At 36.1% G+C, this 19,338-nt stretch overlaps 1 protein-coding gene across 5 annotated transcripts; it reads left to right on the plus strand.

Moving 5' to 3' along the window:
- The first annotated feature begins 5,555 nt into the window (after window positions 1-5,555).
- LOC113116254 (MAGUK p55 subfamily member 6-like) lies at window positions 5,556-19,136 on the plus strand. 5 transcript variants are annotated; one of them, XM_026284305.1, is made up of 14 exons: window positions 5,556-5,689; window positions 7,570-7,629; window positions 8,223-8,324; window positions 10,118-10,236; window positions 11,380-11,532; window positions 11,729-11,878; window positions 12,375-12,602; window positions 14,364-14,495; window positions 14,864-14,960; window positions 15,079-15,150; window positions 15,326-15,487; window positions 15,700-15,902; window positions 16,807-16,935; window positions 17,919-18,184. In XM_026284305.1, exons 3-14 carry the CDS (start codon window positions 8,294-8,296, stop codon window positions 18,093-18,095), a joined length of 1,653 nt encoding a protein of 550 aa, XP_026140090.1. In that variant the 5' UTR covers window positions 5,556-5,689; window positions 7,570-7,629; window positions 8,223-8,293; the 3' UTR covers window positions 18,096-18,184. The 5 variants fall into 5 exon arrangements, with proteins under 5 accessions (XP_026140090.1, XP_026140092.1, XP_026140088.1 ...); XM_026284303.1 differs by having other exon boundaries at window positions 5,566-5,689; window positions 7,552-7,629; window positions 8,141-8,324; window positions 17,919-19,136; XM_026284304.1 differs by having other exon boundaries at window positions 5,566-5,689; window positions 7,552-7,629.
- Window positions 19,137-19,338: the final 202 nt, after the last annotated feature.

A 19,338-nucleotide genomic window follows, 5' to 3' on the forward strand; every position in this document is an offset into this window, starting at 1 on the left:
TCTCTCTCTCTCTCTTTCTTTGTACACCCATTGCTCTTTCTATCCCTTGTCCCCTCTTTAAGAGCAGTTAAAGAATAGCCTATACAATTCCCTGTAAATATATGCTTGTAATTGCAAACAAAATATCAAAGTTTGGGGTAGGAAACACAAGTTAAGAAGCTCCTAAACTTCACAAATCCGTCAAATCAGTGCTTTGAGATGAAAATACACCTGATTTCAGTAAACGAGGATTCCTACAGCTGATCAGTGAACTCATGAATGAGCCAGTATAAAATATAAGGTAATTAAAGTTGATAAAAAGTCATAAAACATTTGATATTTACTGAGTTTTTACTTGTTGCATTTACAAAGCTTCAGCCAGATGTTCTGAGTGCTTTGACTCATTTTGAGAAGCAACTGTTTGATTGATTCTTGACTGAAAAAAAAGCATTTTTAATATAATAATAATATATATAATAGTAATAATAATTATATATAATTTAATATAATAGTAATATATTTCACAGAAAAAAAAAAGTGTGCTTTGTATGTAATGGACGCCAAAATGGAGCGTGACGCAACACAATACAACCAATCTGAAGCTTAAGGGTCCAAATCAACCCAATCTAATTAGAAAGAAGTATTTTATGAGGGGAATTCGTACAACGTGGTTCATAAGGAAACATGAATTTTTAGAAAAAGCATGAAAGTCCACCTTCACATATGTTTACAACCTAAACATATAAACAAGACAGCAGGAGTTTATGAATAAGCTATCAATTTGACAAGATAAATAGTTATGAAGTGCCATTAGATTGTGTTGGTCCAAATACTGGTCATATGATATGATGTATAGTATGATGCATTTGATCAGTTTTTGTAACGTTTATTTGAGACAGCTTACAAAGACGCTTGAAGCAAGAAATAACCAACAATGACTTGCTCAAGGGTGCTGATTTATTACCGTAACTTATGTTCACACACATACACTAGGACGTTTATGTCAGCACGTTGCAAATCTTGCAGATGTGACTGAAAACCTGTCTTACACTGCCAGCAAACAGAAGAGGCCAGCAATACAAGTGTCTCTTTGTAGACCATGGGGTTGTGGTGCCGTAAAGCACCCGTCTCCTGCCTCAATCCCTGTCTTCACACATCCATGTCAGCCGCCAAGATCAGGCCAGACCCTGGCTTGCGTACTTTGGAGGCTGGAGGTTATATAAATGAACATCAGAGCCACTGTTCACAGTCTGGTTCTGACCAGCAAAACTGTAAGAATGCCATGTCTGCACCTCTGGCCAAACCTGATGATCATGCTTTTTGAGAACGATCCACTGAATGCAAGAACATGACCCCTCTGTACAATGAGGCAGGGTTAAAATAATATAATTACGTAGACTTGATTAATGACTAAGAAGTCTTAATTTCATGCCATATTTTATATTACACTTCTCAGCTTATAACTTTGCTTATTTCTAGGTTTTACGGACAAAAATTCTCAATACTGGACTTAGAGTATGGACACTGCAATACAACTTATCAGTTGTATAATGCTTGGGGCTTTTGTAGAGATCTTGCACCTCCTTGTGGTCTGATGTAACTGACTGCATCTGAAAATCACTCCTTAAAGGGTTAGTTCACCCAAATAGCAAACTTATGTAATTAATAACTTTCCCTCATGCTGTTCCAAACATGTAAGACCTCCGTTTATCTTCGGAACACAGTTTAAGATATTTTAGATTTAGTCCGAGAGCTCTCAGTCCCTCCATTGAAACTGTTTGTACGGTTTGTACGGTATACTGTCCATGTCCAGAAAGGTAAGAAAAACATGATCAAAGTAGTCCGTGTGACATCAGAGGGTCAGTCAGAATTTTTTGAAGCATCGAAAATAATGAAAAAAAAATAGCAAAAACTAAAACTTTATTCAGCATTGTCTTCTCTTCCATGTGTGTTGTGGGAGAGTTACACTGCAGTTAAGTGATATTAGGTTGATGTGATGTGTGATTTGTCTCAATTTTATAATCATCGATTATTGGCTCATTCAGTTTTCAGATGTTGATTTGTGAAGTTGCTAGGATTATTATTCTTCATCGGTTAGTTCAGATCGATTCAAATGATTAATTGAAAAGATTTGAGTTATAAGATCGAGTTGTTCGCATAATACAAATTTTATTTTGTATTAAGGTTCTTAATTGTTGTTTTACATTTACCTAAATAAATGTTCAGTTGTAGTTCAAAATAAAATATTACCCAGTGGAAATATTAGCATAAATAAAGACAAGACAACTTGTCATCTAAGTTAATTCAACTTTGGTGACTTTACTCATTCTTAAAATTGAACAGTTTCATTATTACCAGTATAAATTTTTTTTGCTATACACAAGCAATTTAACTGATTTTTGATTTTTTGCTTTATAGTATAGTTAACCGCTGTAATATGTACTGTTTTTTTATTTTGATGGTGTTTTTTTTTTTATCAGAATGTGACAGACAAAATAATTGAGAAGATGAATGTAATGCTGACAGAAAAATGCCCTAGTGCACCTAAACTCATGGGAAGACCGTGTTCACACAAGGCAAGTCATAAATAGGAAAGGTCAAAAAGGTTAGATCTGACTCTTTTCTCTTTGGTTTGTAGGTCTATGGGGCACGATAGGAGTACAAGTGCTGGTACATGTGTAGTGTGCAATAGCAAACAGAAGACAAGGTGCATAAAAAGCTGTAAATCCAGATTTTATTTCTAACTCCGAAACAAATATTCCTATGGGAAATATGAATGAGAAAAATAGTTCCTGAACCAAGGCTCCTAAAAAATACACCAAAGTGCTCCACTTGTTGCACTCTTTAAGTATAATTGGGTAAAAATGATGTGTTATGTTAGATGATATGACACTTTATGCTGAAATTGGTGAAATGCAGAAAAAATACCCCGTTCAGCAGCAGTCACCCATGATTCATTTATTCAGAGACTAAAAGCGTCTGCTAATGGGTGGTTTTCAAAATAGTGAACATAACTATAAGATGATCAAGTTTTTTTGATTATAGCAGCCTGTCTAAAACAACATGCATAACATGAAGCATGATCAGTTTAACCCATTTATCAAAAGTGGTTTTAATTTCTTATGATGTAGTTTTTATTAGTGAACTTCGAGGATGACAACTTCATGAATAATTGGCAAAATGCAGAGCTGTTTTTTCTTGTTCTCACCAATATCACATATCAGGTTTTTGCTTTGTCTTTTTTTTTCCTCAGTTCTACATTTTTTACGTTAAATATGAAAATACTAAGGAAATACAGAGATTGTCAGTAGATTTGATTTAGTTGGATAGGTCACCTGGTTTTTCCATCGTTGTTGGTACTCCACTAAACACTCTTTTTTTCACTTTAGGAAGAAGCTCATCAGGGTGAGATCTTAAGTGTTATGTGACAATGGTTTTCACTTATTGGAAATCAGACTACAGAGTCATTCTACATATCTGCTTTCTGTCCAAATGAGAGATTGGATGACCCAAGTTCATTTACCAAAATATAACACTATATAATATAAGGCTTTAACATTTTCTTTTAAAGAGAGAATTTTGACATACAGTAAATCCAATAAGTATTCAGACCCCTTCATTTTTCATATTTTACAAAGTCATGGTAAAATGAATAGTTCATTGGTAAATGAAAGTTGTCATTTACTCTCATGTGTTGTTCTAACCCCGTATGATTGAATCATGTTCTGGAACAGAAAATAAAATATTAAACGTAATGTCTCAGTATTTTGTTTTGGGGTTTTCTTTAACAGTATTCTTCAAAATATCTTATTTTGTGTTCAGCAGATGAAAGAAAATCTTAACAGGTATCGAACGACCTGAGGGTGAGTAAATTATGATATATATTTGTGTGTGTGTGTGTGTGTTTATGAACTATCTATTTAACTTAGTACTTGGTTTTAAAGCACATTTGGCATCGATTAAAGTGAGATGATGCGACAACACAAGAGCAATCAGCTTCAGTTTGTCAGAAGAACATAAAAGACACATGCATAGGGAAACTGTGTAAAATGACTGTTTAATGTAATATAATGACTGTATAATCTTTTTCATGTGTCTTCAGTTTTTTGCCATCCCCTAAGTGATCTCATTGGTGACCAGAGAGTGGCAGTGTGCAACTTTTGCTCTGATACTGTTTTCATTCACTCATTATCATTATCTTCTGTATTATTTGTTATGCAGTGTTTGTGAATTAAATGCATTGAAGAAATTAATAATAGTTTTTGTATACTAATTAAATATCAAACACGTTTTTAACCTCATAAAAGACTAACAACATTTAGAAGTCAAGTCAAGTCACTTTTATTGTCACATCACCACACCACATGTGCCTTGGTGAGTGAAATTCTTGGGAGCATGCTCCAAGAATTGCAGAAACAAATAACGTATAACCATACAGACTTCAACAGATGAAAATGTGCAATATGCACACACACACACACACACACACACACATATATATATATATATATATATATATATATATATATATATATATATATTAGTCAGTACACACAGTGTACTATTAGACATACTTACAGTTAGCACTACACATTATACACGATACACTATACACAGAATGTACACATTCTACATTATGTAAACATAAATATGCAATAAAATAGTGTATGTGAACTGGATACAGAAAATATAATCGTCGGTTTTGGCTACTTTACAGACCTTACAAGAAGTTTGAATTTCTAAAATATGTTATAATATCAAGAGAGAACAAACACTTACTTAAAACACCTTAGGATAAACAATATGATATGATTAAATAAAGGTCAGTGACCATGATATGAAATGTCATCTCTCATAATCACATTTGTATGGTCAAAGTTTGTGGGACATCAGCTTTTAGAGTCCCTCAATTTATATATAAAATTATATATAATTTTTCAAACTTTAATATACAATCTATTGCACATAAATGGTTTAAATGTGTTGCTGTCGCCCTCTTCTGGACAATAACATTAAAGGCATCATGCCTTTCTTCAGTTGTAAAGAAATAGTTTTTAAGGAAAACATTTAAATTATTTTCTCCATATAGTGGACTTCTATGTTGCCCTCGAGTTTGAACATCCAAAATGCAGTTTAAAATAATCTTCAAACGTCTCTAAACGATCCCAGCCGAGGAAGAAGTGACTTATTTACTTTACCTACTTATTTAAAACAGAGATCACCAACTGAAGATGTACATAGCTTAAAGTGTGATCCCATTATTGTAAACAGAATATGTCATGAGAATAATGGTTAGTAATATGGTTGTTGTCCAAACGTCTAGTTCCCTAATAGAGTCTTTATAAAGGGAATACTACCATTGCAATTTAGAATTATTTATAAATACATGTCATAACATTTAACACTGGTGCATGGTCATACACACCCTGAGCAAGTAATGGGGAGAAGAAAGTGCATAACGTCTTACATATTTCACAAATGAGTCGCGCATGATAGTGATCCCACGGAACAGTCCACGACCAGTGGGCGTGTCCTCTCGCATCCCGTGCCTCTGATTGGTTATTCCACACATGCGTCGACGAATGGGGCGGGTCCGACCGTCTTTGACTGAGCACTAGAGAGGATAAGTGTCTTGTTCTGTCTGCTTGGGAAATTCATGGGGCTTTAAATTTGTCACCGGGACACAGGTCCACCCAGGGGGGTCAGTGAGGTAAGTCTCGCGAACTATGAATGATTTGGGATTGTAAATGCGGGTGTTTGTGAGCAGTTCTCTACACGTGGCTGTCTATACAGCTGTCTCACACTGGGGACACTTTTGATTGGAGCGCTAACCAGCTAAATCCAGTTAGCAGTCTAATAATAAACAGCTGATTGCTGCTAGCGCTCCGCGGCTACACTGTTAAAGCTAACCGTTGCAGCCAATTCTAGCTATGAATGAATGAAAGAACTACGAAAACGAACCGACCGAACACATAATGTTAATTTTATAACCTAGGGGGAAAAAAGGGGCAGGTTTGTAGAAGCTGTACGTTAGTAGCTCAGCGAGAGCCACGCGCTACGCGTTTCCTTGAAGTTGAATGGGCCGCACGTGCGCTTGTGTTTCCATCATAAAAATCTAATGCGTACTGTCCAGCGTGACTGAAACCTTTACAAATGGTAGGTTATATGAATTGTAACAGTATCTGAATAAGACGAGCCACTGCCAGGACAGTCATCTGTGAGCGAGTTGCCTGTAACAATCAATGAGAGCAGTTCACTGGCCTTTTGTCGCGTTATAACTCAATTACAACACACAGGACAAGTGCAGAGCTGAACTTCAGCTATACAGATACTACTTTAGTGGGGCCATTTACGTATATTTCAAACTTCACCAGCAGCCAACCATGTTTAGCCCTTTACCTGTTTCTTAACCTACTGAATGACCATAGTTTAGTAGCAAATCAAGAGGGAAAAACACTGAATCATGCACAGCTGTGATTTGTTTATCATCTCATTGAATCATAATCATAATTAATTCTATTTTCCACCTTCAAGGAAACCATGCAGTTATGTTTTTGAACATCACATTTAAGGGAGAGCAGAAACCAAAAAGCAATATTGATGTGTGTATATAGCTGCTATTTTTTATTTATTTTTTACTTCGTGTTGAATGCAAGCTTCTCTTATATGCCCCTCCACTTTGAAACAGCTTTGCCTAGTAAGATTCTCGCCCAACCCTTTGGCCTCAAGCTGTAAGTGTGAACATACTATTCTACAGTATACTGTACAACAGCACATCATGTGCAATGATTCATAGCACACCAGACGAGACCGATGGTGTCATCAGAATGAATTACTCTGACCGCACCAGTATACTGTTAGTTGTGCAACAGTGATGGGCTTTAAAATTAGGTTCCTAAAAACAGTAGTCTTATTCCAATTAATAATGGTGTTGGATGGAGTAATTGAAATTTTATGTGTGACTTTCTTTTCTTTTGGTTTCATACAAAATTGCTCTCTGCGATGTGAGACTGGAAGCCTGCTGTCTTGATCTCATAATGACTCCCAATCTGATTAAATTTCCACACTTATTCGTAATCTGTCGCATACACCTGCCGTCACAGTTGTAGTATTGTTCTACTTCCTTAACCAGTCAAGAGTCTTGAAATGGAATATGAATTGTATTGGACTTGCTAAGACATGATTTGTTTGCCCTGTGATACAGGTGTGCATTATTATTCATGTTTTATACTGTGTTTGATTGAAATGACAATTATAAATGGAAGTTATTTCTGTGAAAACATTTTAATAGGACAATTTGGTGCTCAAGAAACGTTTATCAATGTTGAAAACAGTTGTGCTGCTTAATGGTTTCCACAAAATCATTGGACATAAAAAAAAAAAGACTATTTTATTAGAAATTTTAAACGTTCGGCGTTTATTTTCAATTTATTTTAATAGAATAATTAGAATGATTAGAATAACATTCCTTACCGTCACTTTTACTAACTATTAGTTATTTTAATCAGATGTCAGTCTCTTTGTTTGTGTATTGCTGTTTTTAAGTAATGTGGGAAATCTGACCTCTTAAAGGTTTTCTGTCTTCATAAGCTCCAGATAAGAAGAGGCTGAGCAGAAGTTCTGTGAACTGCTCTGAAATTAATTTTGCAGGTGAGTTAATGCATATGTATTGTTGTATTGTGTTTTCCTTTCTGTGCTGAATTGACGTGCATGAAAATACTAATTTCCTCAAACGATTATGGGTGTTATGATATCCAGAGATGCTGAAGTAAATGCTGTTGCCATTGGTAAAGTCCAACTTGAGTATTTTCTTGTTTGGTTTGTTTCTACACAGAACATATTGTATGTGCTTCTTCATAAACACACACTTTATAGGGTTGTATAGCTGTAATCAGCAATCAACAGAAACCGCTCCAGATTTAGTTTGTAGAATATCTTTGTTTGCTCGTCTCTGATCATGTGGATGGACTGTTGTGTGTAAAGATGGTCTGTTTGTGGGTAAAGTCCTTTTCTCTTAATTTCACCTCATTCCTAGTTCAAGGCCCTCAGTTATACAAGATTTCAAAGACTACTGGATGGTTCTGATGCACTTAGCTGACACTGCACGGAAAACAATGTCTCTGGCTGGTTTTTATCATAACCGTTTGACTTTCTCATTTAGTTTTTAATGGAAATGGAGGAGTAGCACAGAATGATGGAGTGAATAAACATTCTGATGTGGACCTGCTTCTTCCTGTCCCCAGGTGCATGGTTCTCATTGCTATTGAAGACAAAATTTGTCTTAGCCGTGAACTTGCCCTGCAATATAGGAATAATGACCGTTGCCAATGCCAAGTCTGGCACAGGTAAGCACCTTAGAGCCTCTTACAGGTTTATAGGATGCTTTATACAGTAGATCATTAGGGTCATGATGTTTGTGATTGAAACTTATATGGGTCAGTCGGCATGGCCTCAATAATTATTTTTTTTAAGGGACCATGTATAAACGTTGCTTATGCACAAAATAAAGGTGTGTTCTCTGCCATTTTGTGTGGTTTGTTGCCTAATTGAGGGAGAGGTCTCTGTGTGGGTTTGTTCACCATGGAAATGGTTACTGTTTGCATTATGCAAATTACTCCACTTCGTGATGAATATGCCCTTTTGGAGGCTCTCAAGTTGTTTATAATTGTCCGAGTGCTTTCTGATGCAGTAATATACACATGGATTTTCGTCGTTCTGTTACTGGAAAGCAGTAGGTTGTGTAGTGTGTTGACCGTAAACCGGATCCAAAATCAACTTCCTGCCAAGCTGTGGAAACTATTTTTGAATTTTATTGTCAGGAGTCTATGCATTCGTTGTTGATCTATGACTTGCAATTCATGTAAATTTAAGTCCACTTCCAACAAAACTTCTGTTTTTTTTTCTGATTTTATACATTTTTATATATATTTGAATATAACAGTAATATTTTTTTGTCTTGTTTTGATAAGTTTGTTGCTGTAACCGGTTTCATCGATGATTCAAGATGGACTTAAATGATGCCTTAAAAACCACATCATTAGACCCATTTGTTGAATTACTAATCATCCATGTGGGCCATTGGCAGTGTTGCCAGATTGTATGGACTATTTCCAGCCCAAAAGCTTGCCAAAACCTCCCACCACCCCAACAAAAAAGGCCCAAAACTTTCATAACTGTCTAAATAATGTGAGAGAACGTACATCAAGATTGATGAGGACCATTTTTAACTCCTTAAAACAAAATGATGACACATAATACAAAAATAAATAGGCCACATATTCCAGGAAAACCGATCAAATCAGGGCAAAAGCATTAAAGAGAATTACCAAATATGATTAAAATATGCAAACTGACACTGTCAAAGTTGTAAGAAAAAAATGACCTCAAAAAAAAAACAATGCATCATTTTCAGTGTCAACTGTTTGGAGTAAACCAATTTCAATGCAAAAAGTGCTTTAATTGTATTTATTATATTTTGACTCAATTTCAGTATGTGTTGTGACTGAAGGTAGCTCCACATTTAAACAATTTAATATTTATTTATCTGTCAAAGAGAATAAATCCTCCCATTTGAAGCTTATGTTCATTTTGGGCCCTTCTTTGTAAATATGATCAGATAAACATGATTTGTTTTGCTTGATTACTTCGTCTAAACTAGATTTTGTCTTAAATGGAAATGGTGTCTTTCTGTACAGTTAGCATTTATAAATGAATCATATTTTATACCATGTTATTATATTGTAAAACTGTATATTTGTATAATATACACGCATGGTTTTAAGTGCATGTAGGCCTATGCATTTTATCATTTTTAAAACTGGCGAGTACTAATATTGAGCTATGATTGTAAAAATGGTTGGCTACATCTAGTCTTACTTGATTTGTTCTTTGAGAAGTTCTTTCTAAATATCTCTAGTATGAGAGATGTGATTTAATTAAACTCTAATCTTCCATTTCATATATTTTGATACCATTATATACAGTTTGTAGTGTTTAAGATTTAAAACAAAAAATGGGATATATATATATATATATATATATATATATATATATATAAAAAATAAAAAAAAATATATATATATATATATAAAATAAAAATATATATATATATATAATTAATGATGTGTGTGACCCTCAGCCATGCAGCAGGTGCTGGATAACCTCAAGGAGCTGCCGCCTTCAACAGGAGCCAAAGACATCGACCTCATCTTCCTCCGTGGCATTATGGAGAGTCCCATAGTTCAGTCCCTTGCTAAGGTATAAACCAATATTTCATTTTAACTCCTTTAGTTTGATAGCTACTGGGAGAGGTAATCAAATAATTGATTATCATTATACATGTTACTTTTTGAAACCTTTTAATTTATTCATTAATAAGACCGCTTTTACCTGCCCCCTAAATATCAACCTAAAGTTCACCAGTGCACACATTCATGAGGCCAGGGATCAGTTGTTGTGTCACAGGTCATAAGAATGTGATGTACAGGGGGCCTCTTCTTATTCTTAATATAGCTGTGTGAAATTGTTTAGATTGTGAGATCTACTGGTTGAGTTTCACGTTGTTTGATTAGGAACTAACACGTCTTTCTGAGAAACGTATAGTCCGTGTTACTGTTGATTTTTCTAGTAAGAGCTAGTTTACAGGTGTCTGACAGTTTGATCCACATTAATGTCCAGTTTGTACAGTCTATTTCCTTTGAAAAACCATGTGCTGACACGGTTTTCAGTCCTTAATGATTTAAAAAAAAGGTGCAGGTTATTCTTGCAAACACCTGATAGAGAGCAAACTGAGAAAGCGAGAAATTGCTTAACTTTTGTTCAATAACATTCTGTGTCCGTGCATATTCATGTAGATCGCAAAAAATAAAAACCCAAATTGAAAGTCTTAAAAATTCCCACCACTGTACAATTTCAAGCACATATCAAACAATGTCTTCATTTGTATAATTTGGTGAGAATGATGGTCCTAACATTTTTACAAAATAATTTTTCGTAAGTTTTATGTATATGCACGATTGAGAACTAATTTTGCTTATTACAACTTTGAAACCATACACAATTATTAATTCATGCATTGCAGTGACTGACTGACTTCTATCATTAAAGATTTAAAGTCTGATGAAGAGTAAAACAATCAAATGTATTAATAGAATATTTGGAAAAATAACAAAGGCTTGTTACAGTTTTATTTTTTCATATTTAAAAAAAATCTTTTAATAGAAATGAAGCACTGAGACGCTTGATTAAATCATTATTCTTAATGACTTGGTACAGTTGTTAGAACCCTCTCTCCCTTCTGAAGTGTACCTGGCAGTGCATTTGTTAATCTAGACGTAATCCATTAATCGCTTTCTTGGCAAAGACGCTCAAGTTATTTAGTCTCCGCCCACTCTCTCTCAGGCTCACGAACGATTGGAGGATGTTAAGCTGGAGGCGGTGCAAAGTAATAACGTGGAGCTAGTGAGTGAGATCCTGTCTGACATGAGCAGTCTGACCACTCATGATGAAAGTGCAGCAGAACTCTATAAGATCCTGAAGGAACCACACTTCCAGGTAACTAACCTCTTTGTGTTTCTATGAAAATATGTTGACTGTTTATGTACAACTGTTTATTCATCGTGTAGCCGCCTTAGCAGAAAAGGAAGCAAGATCACCTATAAGCACTTGAGAAATTGGACAAATGAGTTGACTGTAGTGGACAAGGAAGTTGGTTTTATTTAGTAATTTGTTGTTTGTATTGTATTTTCAGTCCCTGTTAGAAGCTCACGACAAGGTGGCCTCGAAGTCCTATGAAGCTCCTCCCACCAGCACCAATTCCACCAGCATGACCAGCTCATCCCTCATGCCGGCTGACACGGTTCGCATGATCAGCATCCAGAAGAAGGTCGGAGAGCCTCTGGTGAGTGACAGATGTTCTCAGTTTCACAGGATTAGATCCCACAGACGGTCAGATCTTTAGCTCTGTAGAGTCTCTCTTCTAACAGCTTGTGGTTCAAATCCAAGCAGTGCCATTTGGTTGGTCAGCGTTGAAAAAGGCCGAGCAGCAGAGCTATAGTTGGCAGTGTTTTAACACCTAGTAAAATGTCATTGTGTCTCTGCCAAGGTCAGAAAGCCCACTGAAAACAACCTTCATTTATTGATTACACATTTCATAATATTAAAAGCCACTGCAATTAACATTATATTTAGGGATGTTTTGAAATATTTCAAACAAAGTCAATAAAAGAAATGGCTTTTAATATAATAATATAATGCGATTTTTCAATAAATGAATGAATGAGGTTGTTTTCAGTGGCTTATATAATATAATATTCCCCATCATCCCTTAATAAAAAGTATGTCTCTAAGACTCTTTGTGCCGGCATTTCTGCAATTCATGGCGTCGTCTCTTTTAGGGTGTAACATTCCGGGTGGAGGATGGCGACCTGGTCATCGCCCGTGTTCTGCACGGCAGCATGATTGACAGGCAAGGCATGCTGCATGCAGGTGACGTCATCCGAGAGGTGAACGGCCGAGAGGTGGGCAAAGACCCCATGGCATTACAGCACATGCTGAGGGACTGCAATGGAAGCATCACACTCAAAATCCTGCCCAGCTACAGGGACACACCTCCGCCCGCACAGGTCAGCGCACCACCCATTCACAGCAAACCCAGTCAAAGTTAAAAAATATTCATCCACCTTTTTTTACAAGCTATTTTGGTACTAATTTATTCAAGTTGATAGCACATTAGAGCTGCTCCATTGTAGCGGCTCAGTACTGTAATCACAAGACTTCCTTCTAATGATGCAAGGAATCACTCTTTTTATACAAAAAAATAAAATTTTCTGAAACATACTTCGCATCTTTCTTTATCTGAAATCTTTTGGGACTTCTATTCCAAAGCGACTCGTATAATGCAAGTAACATCAACACATTTATATCGGTGCAGAATGAGAGAGATGCATACATCCTAGCAGTTTTCACACAGACTGCTAGTTTCGCTTTTATTTTGATAAATGTATGCTTGACATTTTCAATGTTGTTTATAGTAATTGCTCCTATAATAGTTTTATTTACGATTTGGTTTACATTTTTAATGATGCATATGCTAAGTGAGCAATAAAGATCATGCAACAGAAGTTTCTCCCTCTCTCCTTATCAAATTAGTAACTTGTGCATTGATTTACTTATTTGCTTTTGACATACCTGACCAAACTACAAACTTTCCAGTGACGTCTGTGAAAAAAGGGATATTCGCTTGAACACTGGATATTTAACATTATATGAAGTACATGCATGTACTTAATAGACATCCTTAATTTCTAATAACTCCATTCTACTCTGTTTGTTTTGTTGTCTGTTATTCTTTGTCTGTTCACATGCCGTGTGGTATCGGTGTTTGCTATAGGAGCATTTGAACTTTAATTAATTTTAATTTATTACATTGTCTAAAATTTGTGACCATTACGGGACAAACCCATACAATTTGTACAAGATCGTCCTCATCTGAACTGCTGGTATCTTTCCCTAATAATAAGATGCTCAGAGTACAAAATAAATCTTGTCCGTATATTGTCTGTATAACCTCCTGATAGCTTATGGGTCCGAACAATCCTTGAGGAGGAACAAGGAGAGACCTGGCCTCTGGGTGCCTCCGAATGCCATCGGGCTGAAGCTGAACATGGTTATCCCTATTAATAACACGACCCGTGCTAAGTAGGGCAGATGGGAGGAGTTAAACATGCGCACCGCACACCCTTACTCTCTACTCTAAGGAGATCTGGGCCTGGAGAGAAATAGATCCTCATTCTCAGTCATTACCTTTTTTTTGTACTTTTAAGCAAGTTTGTCCTTTACCCACTTTCCTTGAATAAATGCTGTGTGGAAAAACTCTCCAGATAGCAAACATTGGGGACCTGTTCCTTGTGCCAAACCTAAATTCTGTCTTTTTTAGACCTGAACTTTACTCTGTGACTTGGTTATGTGCAGTGAATGACCGCTGTGTGTTTGCTGTTGGGAAATCCTCGCTGATAAAGATCCACCGGGATCCATAAATATTTCATGCGAAAGCTTCATAGAGAAGCCAATATAAAACACACACCAACATAGACCGTCTCTGTTACTATTCATTTATTTCCCAGGAGGATGCAGTATTCTAGAGACAAAACCTTGACAATGTAAATTGGCTCCTAGCATTACACAACACAGATTTTTGTCAGTACAACATGAAAAAGCTTGTGCCTTTTTTGGGTTCCATCCAATCATCATTTGCATAATGTCTCAGCATGTTTTAGATATCTTTTGTCTGTGAGTTATGACAAGATTGTATTTTTAGGCTATAATTAGCCGCTTAAAATGAGTCAGATGTTAATAAACAGGTGTAACAACACTTTGCCCTTTAGGTGTATCTGAAGCCACATTTCAACTACAATCCTGACACGGATAATCTGATCCCTTGTAAAGAGGCTGGATTGGCTTTCTCTAAAGGAGACATTCTGCACATAGTGAACAAGGAGGACCCCAACTGGTGGCAAGTGAGAAGCATTTGATATTTATTTTTTTGGTCAGACTTTATTTGAATGTCCAGTTCTCGCTGTTAACAAACCATTAACCATGACTTTTTTTTTTTAATTCAAACTCCTTATTTTCTGCTTATTAATAGTAAGTGAGGTAGTTAAGTTTGGGTATTGGGAAGGATTGGGGATGTAGAATATGCGTTTTGTAAGTACTAATAAACAGACAATATGTTGATAATAGGTATGCTTATAAGCAACTTGTTAATAGTGAGAATTGGTCCCTAAACTAGTGTTTCCATTTTTTTTTTATTTTTATTTTTATTTTTTTTAGTTCTTTTTGTTTTTTCTGAAATGTTTGACATTGACTTTTTTTTGTTTTTGTTTAGGCATGTAATATTAATGGAGGCCGCACTGGTTTGATCCCCAGTCAGTTTCTGGAGGAAAAGAGGAAGGCATTTGTGAGGAGAGACCTGGATGGATCAGGTACACTGGTGTTTTTGTATTGTTTTTTTCTAGTTCTGGATTCAATTATTTTAGGGATATCAAAGTTCCTTCTATTTGCATTTATGCTGTAAAAGTTCCACCTGTGGGTTTGTTTTAGGAATCCTCTGCGGGACATTAACTGGAAAAAAGAAGAAAAAGAAAATGATGTACTTGACAGCAAAAAATGCAGGTTAGATTTGCAATTTAAGTTGTACTTGGTGAGGAGGAGAGATTTCTTTCAGAAATGTGAAAAATAAGTCTTACCATTTTAAATAAATAAATAAATCCAAACTGTTGAATGGTAGTGCAAGTATTTTAGTTTTAAATGTAAAAATTAACTTTCAAAACTTCTCTCTTTGTAATAGAATTTGACCGCCATGAATTACAGATCTATGAGGAAGTGGCAAAGATGCCTCCGTTCCAGAGAAAAACTCTTGTGCTGATTGGTGCACAAGGAGTGGGTCGCCGAAGCCTCAAGAACCGTCTGATTGTGTTAAACCCGTTGCAATATGGAACCACTGTCCCTTGTGAGTATATAATTAAAATTAAAGGGGTAGTTCACCTTAAGTCCATGGTCTCCATTGACTTCCATAGTAAGGGGGAAAAACACAGTGCAAGTCACTGGGGACCAACTGAAGGTGAATTACCCCTTTAATATTGTTCATTATTACATTAATTACTACATTTGTCATTTTACTAATAAAAAGTCTGTCTCGTCTCAATTTCATCTGTTTCTCAGTCACTTCTCGGCATCCACGCGATGATGAAAAGGACGGCCAGTCGTACCGTTTTGTGTCCCGGGAGGAGATGGAGACGGACATCAAGGCAAGTCGCTACCTTGAGCATGGAGAATACGATGGCAATCTATATGGAACCAAAATCGACTCGATCCATGAAGTCGTTCACACAGGACGGACTTGCATACTGGACATCAACCCACAGGTGAGTGCTTTTGTTAATGACACCGATATGTTTTACTTGGATATTGTACTGTGTATTGTAATCTGATGGACCACTGTCTTTACATATTAATAGCTGGGGAGGATGTGCTAAAGGATGAACTACATATTTTCATAATCCTGTCCAGGGATTCCTTAACCCCTTTGACCTAAAAAAATTACTTTTAAGTACATTTTAAAGTGGTAATGAAATGGAAGTAGTGCCAGACATTTTCTTCCATTATTATGAGGTAAATCTTGAAAAAAAAAATTGATTGTATGAAAAGTGTGGCATATGTCACCAGAGAGATGTCTGATGATTTACTGGTAGCTTGAGATTTTGATAAAAAAAAAAAAAAAGAAACCTTCACAATAAGATATTAGCAAAATGGTAAATTTTTGTTTCCTGGTGGCAAAGTAAAAAAATATCCAAAGTAATAGTTTTTTCCCAAAATTATTTGTTCAGCTTTTTATGAACTCACAAAAGCCTTGTGGTTTCTGATCATTTTAGATCTTGGATATACATTACAAAAACTATAGCAAAATGCTATTTTTGTTCAATAATTGTTGCATATTGTGCAAGAAAATAGGATAAACTGTCTTTTTGACGATTGACATTTCTTGTCCTGAAGTGAGTTGTTAAAGGCCTTGATTTTTATATAATACAGAAAGAAAAATGATACCTAATTGCTTCTAATTGAGCAAGTTTGCCAAGCCTTTTCTAAAAACGCACACCTACCAAAGTAGAATTACAAATGAATAAAACACATTTTACAGAACCTTCATATTTAATGGTATTTAATTATTTGAAGATTACACTTTGAAAGCATTTGCAATTGGTTTGTGAAAGGTGCCATATATACAGTTTTTCTTGTGCTTCGACTTTGTCTGATAAATGTGCTCTGCAGGCGCTAAAGGTACTGAAGACATCAGAGTTTATGCCATTCGTGGTTTTCATCGCTGCCCCAGAGCTCGATACACTACGGGACATGCACAAAGCTGTGGTGGATGCTGGGATCACAACCAAACTACTGACGGTCAGCCTCATTTCTGTCCATCAAATTCACTTTCTCCGTTTCTTTCCCAACAATGTAGAAAACCGTGGAGTTACCATAAGCTCAGAGTTTGACATGGGGCCAGTTTTAGTAATAGCTTGCACCAGTGTAAGCGTAAACCATCTTTTGCGGTTATTATCGTACTTTCAGAATTTACTTGAAAATTAAGACGCACACATGAAGAATTAGCACTAAAAAGTAGGATTGCCAGGTTTTCTCAACAAAACCCACCCAATTGCTACTCAAAACTAGCCCAATCGTGTTTCGAGAGGGGTTTCCTGGTAAAAATCGCATTCTGGGGCTAAATACTGTTCATGTTTTTGTTATTGGGGTGGATTCAACTCACAGACATGAAAAGCAACCGTGTTGAAGTACTCCAGTTCCACGGGAAAAACACGGATTGGCAACGCTGCTGAAAAGCTGTGGACAGTTATTTTTGCACTTGAATTTGAATATGAATTTGTAGGAGTTTACTTTTCAGATTTTTTTGCCATTTGTGCTATTATTTAACGCCCAAAATAAGGCTTTATTTTTGTAGCTAGGAGAGGCACGGCAGAGAGCGAGTTTTTGTTTTTTTTCCACACGTATTAATTTTTGAATGCTAGAAATACATATTGTTTACCAAGCCATGTTATTTTTAATTCGCTTCAGGAAATAAAAGATGACTTGGAATCCTCAACTAGGAGTCACACAATACCAGCTCTATCAAAACTACATTTTTTTGGCCTTTGGTTCTTTATAATGTACTGTGGCTTTGTTATTGGTTCATTCTTTATATGCGACTATGCTCATTTGCTGTGCTTGGTATAATACATTATTAGATATATAAATAGGATGTTGCATTGCTTATTGAATTTTCCTCGCCCATCTACGCTGTTTTGGAATTGGCCTGTTTAGTAAAACTGGCCCATGTTTCTTTTAGAAGCCTCAAGTAAGTGTGACGACTCCTGTTTCTGTCTTTTTAGGAAACAGACCTAAAGAAAACAGTGGACGAAAGTGCCAGGATCAAGCGGGCGTACAATCACTACTTTGATCTGACTATAGTTAATGACAATCTGGACAAGGCCTTTGAGAAACTGCAGGCAGCTGTGGAGCAGCTGAGCACACAACCTCAGTGGGTCCCTGTCAACTGGGTTTACTGAGACGTACAGCGGTCCAAACACCCCTTCATCATCATCATCGTCATCATCATCGTCATCATCATCTGAGGCACAGAACACAAGTTCACACTGAACGGACCCAGCAGTCACTATGCAAATGTACACTAGCCATCCAGTCACGACAGACATAAGGGAAGTGTACTTATTTATTAACATTATTTTATTTTCTACTGACTAAACTTAAAAGCAAATAGGATTTTTTTTGAATGGCTTGTCATTTAAAATAGTGATTTTTAACAATTTTCCAAATAAGTATAAGCTGCATTACAGTATTTAAAGCAGAGGGCTGTTTTCTTGCTGTAATTTTAGTGTTACAAACGTTGGTTTACAGTGCAGGCTTCATCTCACATTTCTTCATCTGTCATACAGTTCAGTCACTACAGTGTCAAGCAGCTTTAGTTTATTCAGCTTAAAACTTAAGATCTTATGAGTGTGATTCTATTCTAAGTGTTATCCTTTCATGTCAGTTCAATTCAAGGAAGCCAAATTTAACTTTTACAAAATCACAATAGCACTTTATTTTACAGTCCTGTTATGTATGTACTATAGTAACTAGGTACTAATCCTGAACCTATACTTCAGTTGTGATGTGAACGCTTGAAGGGGTCATTCACTAAAAAAATGATTTACTCCCCCTCATGTAGTTCCAGACCTGTCTGAATTCCTTTCCACTGATATTTTGAGAATGTGGGTAACTAACCAAACAGTTGAATGGTTACCTACATAGTATGGAAAGATACTATGAAAGTCAAAGGGGACCAGAAACCATTTGGTCACCCACATTCTTTAAAATGTCATCTTTTGTGTTTAGCTGAAGAAAGAAATGCATTCAGGCTTGGAACAACTTTAGGGTGAGTGAATGATAACTTAATTGTAACTTTTGTGAACTCCTGCTTAATTGCGTCATCCCATCCTTGTGATCCTGGTGTGTTTTTCTACTTTACTACATTTCTACTGAAATGATGGGCCGGTTCAGTGTTTCCACCTTGTGGACAAACAGATTTGTGTGAGGAAAAAAAAAAACGTATCAAGACAGATGCTGTGCCCGAAATCAAATACTTCCCCACTGCATAGTATGCAAAAAGAAATAGATTTAAAATGGTACACAAACTATAGTGTGCATTCAATGGATATTTTACTATCCCAAGAGGCCTTGGCAGAGGATTTATAACAGTAAAGCAATGCAACAGATGCCAGGAGGTCACATGACAGTAACATGGCAGAT

Source organism: Carassius auratus, chromosome 16, assembly GCF_003368295.1.
Source record: "Carassius auratus strain Wakin chromosome 16, ASM336829v1, whole genome shotgun sequence".
Classification (NCBI taxonomy): Eukaryota; Metazoa; Chordata; class Actinopteri; order Cypriniformes; family Cyprinidae; genus Carassius; species Carassius auratus.